The 3,600-nt window shown below is 38.4% G+C and overlaps 1 protein-coding gene across 1 annotated transcript; it reads left to right on the forward strand.

Annotated features, from left to right (window-relative positions):
* Positions 1 to 631: 631 nt before the first annotated feature.
* dand5 (DAN domain family, member 5) lies at positions 632 to 2,719 on the forward strand. Its single transcript, XM_067405425.1, has 2 exons — positions 632 to 1,117; positions 2,447 to 2,719. The coding sequence occupies exons 1-2, from the start codon at positions 632 to 634 to the stop codon at positions 2,717 to 2,719; spliced, it is 759 nt and encodes a 252-aa protein (XP_067261526.1).
* The last annotated feature ends 881 nt before the right edge of the window (positions 2,720 to 3,600 follow it).

Consider the following 3,600-nt stretch of genomic DNA (forward strand, 5'->3'; position numbering starts at 1 on the left):
TCTAAGACAAAATATCTTCTTATCTAGAAATATCGAATATCTTCTTTTGTGTTCTTCTGCTGAACACAAAAGAAGATATTTTGAAGAATGTTGGTAACCAAACAGTTGATGGACTGGAAATTACAACTGTTTGGTGGTCACCAACATTCTCCAAAACATCTTCTTTTGTGTTCAGCAAAAGAAATAAATTCATACAGGTTTGGAACAACTTGAGGGTGAGTAAATGATAATAGAAATGTCATTTCTGGGTGAACTATCCCTGTAAAAAAGGCAGCACACAATAGCAGAGGCCCTCAGTTCCCACGGCGTGATATGACGAGATGAAAGGTGCACTTGTCACTACCTCACGAGAACTCACCTGTCACTCACAGCCATTATCTGAGTCTTCCTGCGTCTTCGCATTGTACAATAGCCTAGCTATTCACACGTATAATAAAGCAATGATGACCGGTCATGAAAGAACCCGTTGAGAGTATATAAACGGTCAGCTCTGGCTTCATGTCCACACAACGACAGCAAGGTGACCATACGGAACCTTGAACCGCGAGATTATTCAACAAGCGACAGTCTTCAGCGAGTTTTCCTCGATTTGAGATCAAACTAGAGTACAATATTTTATAATTTAGCAAAAATGAACTTTCAAATCAGCCTTTTCATTCTGTTGTCAGTGGCCACTTTGGCTGGCGCGTTCCCTCGCAGCGCCTTTCACCGGGACTTCCACCGACACATCGCGAAAGATTTTGAATCCTCCGGGAATGGACCAGACGAACCTGTTCGGGGATCTGTCAGAGTTGTCAAACTAAGCCCTCATTTTCTGCGACGGGCCGCCGGTAGTCATGTGCCGTCCAAAAACTCACCAAGTCGAGGCGCGTTTCCCGCTTTCTTGGCCCTCGGACGTCCTGGTCCGTCAGCTCTGGCCCATAACAACCCCGCGGCCCTGCTCCCTCAGGTGAGCGCGAGCAGCAGCAGCAGCAGCGCGGACGCGAGGAGGAAACAGGGTCTCGAGATGTGGCAGAAAGTGATGCACAAGAGCGAGCGAAGCAAAGAGGCCGTGGCGCTACGCATCAACCCCAAAGACATGAGCAAACAGAGCTGTGCCGCGGTACCCTTCACACAGGTGGCTATGTCATGTTTTCTGTTCGGGAAAATGTTTTTTTTTTTTTTTTTTTTGGTAAACAATGTCATAAGTGATTTTACATGAAACATGAAGTATAATACTCTATTAGGTAGTCACATGATTTTCTAGCCTATATTTTAAAACTAATTGTACCCTATATTATTCATAAATTGCTGCCCTATACAACACAGTCAAATTTAAATTTAAATGCTGCCTTCAAGACTTTAGTAAATAGTGTTAAAGTGACAACCAACAGTGATTCTTTCATTGATTGACCATTTTGAATTGTATTTCTGAAATTTTGATATCTCTGAAATATCATACACTTTAAAAATGCAGGGTTAAAAACAACCCAAGTTGCGTTGAAAATTGACAAACCCAGCAATTGGGTTGTTTTAACCCAGCTGTTGGGTTAAATGTTTGCCCAACGTGTTGACGGTAGTTTAATGTAACTCAACTATAGTTTAAAAATACTGTATTACTTGCTTAAAATGAACCCAAAGTATGTTGGAAATTAAGAAATTAACATTTATTAATAAGTTTCATAAATAATAATAATTAAATAAAACACTTAAATTACTTATTAATAAATGTTCATCTTTTGATTATGTTGCCTCTTATAATTAGTGTGTATCTGATTTTGGGTTCATTTTAAGTCAGCCGTATAGTAATTTTTAAAGCAGGTTGGGCAAAAATTTAACCCATCCGCTGGGTTTGTCCATTTTCAACCCAACTTGGGTTGTTTTTAACCCAGCATTTTTAGAGGGTAAAACAATTAGAATTATTGGTTAATAAATGATCGTTAAATGGATGGACACATCCATGAGATATTGTAAAATATAATGAAACTACTTTTACATTGTGTGACCAAAGGGGAAATATCAAGGGAATTTATAAACACGCTATATGAAGAATAATAAACATTAAGATTGAAAATGTTTTACAGTCTAATTTTAAATGGAGTTTAAAGGTTTAAATTCAGACCTAAAATGCAATTTAGCGTGACATCACAATGCACTTGCCTTTTATGGAAGGAAAGGAAAGAATGATTCTTTCATATGAGCAACATGACAGTGCGTAAATGATGATTATTAATTATAATACAAATCATCTTCGTCATTTTATATTATTATTATCAATTTGGCTGAAACAGTTTACCTTAGTTTAAATCAAGATCTCAACCATTCTCAGCATCTTGTTGTTGTTGTTTTTCTTCGTAGCTTAATTAATGTCTTATTTTAAATCATTTTTAAGTCATCTTGGGGCCCCCTTGAACCCCTGTGGTTGAGAAACGTGTATTACATGTTTGTTTGTATTCTCTGTTCACAGCGCATAACGGAGGACGGCTGTGAGACGGTGACCGTTCACAATCATCTCTGCTACGGTCAGTGCAGCTCCATGTTCGTCCCCTCCAGTGGAGAGACTCGCGCGCAAGGAGCACACTGCACGCGCTGCGGACCCTCCAAATCGCGCTCTGTGCTCGTGCCGCTGCGCTGCGGGACAGAGGTGCGCGAGAGGCGCGTCATGGTCGTTGAGGAGTGCAAATGCGAAACTAGCAGTGAAGAGGTCAAAGTTCAGAACACAGAAAGGGTTCATTTATAACTGACAAGTTTATTTTAAATATATATTCTAATATTTAAGTCCACCAATGGTGTGTGTGTGTGTGTGTGTGTGTGTGTGTGTGTGTGTGTGTGTGTGTGTGTGTGTGTGTGTGTGTGTGTGTATTAACGGCCACATAAATGTGAAAGATTTGTGTTGTGTGTCTGATAAGTGTCCGAAATACGATTCGGGATGTGTTAAACACGAGTCCCCGTGCATACAGGGAAAACTTTTCTGTAAACCACCGTCTGATATTCAGCGGTATCTCTGTGTTAACTGTAATGACGATGCTGATCATCAGTTTAATTTTATTCAAAGGATATATCAATTGTAAGGTTTTGTGTCATTTCATAGTTTCACCAATAAGTGTCGCTGTTGCATGAAAATAATTTCAGCAATGCATTTTACTTTAGTTCACCCTATACATAAACAATAGTGTGAAATGGGGTGCATTGGACCACTTATGACATTGAGAGGACTGCATGGTGGATATATATTTGTTGTATTTTGTTGCGATGCATTTGAGTAGCAATATCAGTTATTTAGTTCTTAAAATGTCAAGGACAAAAAAAAAACTGTACAATGCAACGAATGCCACAGTGTTGCAGTAGCCTATTAAATAAAAAAGGTATGTGAAATCAATAAATCTACTGAAAGTAAACCCATATCGGCCTGCATGTCTTTTTTTTAAAAAAATGTCTCCTATACTGCAGCAGAAACATTCAACTAATGTACAAAGATTGTTCTCACAAAGACAAATTTCTAATAGATTAATAGCCTAAGATCATGTGACACTGAAGACTGCATGGCTACTGAAAATTATATATATATTATATATATACATTTATTTAATCAATAACGCAGTAAAAACTAATATTTTTAAA

The sequence above is a fragment of the Chanodichthys erythropterus genome, chromosome 12, assembly GCF_024489055.1.
Source record: "Chanodichthys erythropterus isolate Z2021 chromosome 12, ASM2448905v1, whole genome shotgun sequence".
Classification (NCBI taxonomy): domain Eukaryota; kingdom Metazoa; phylum Chordata; class Actinopteri; order Cypriniformes; family Xenocyprididae; genus Chanodichthys; species Chanodichthys erythropterus.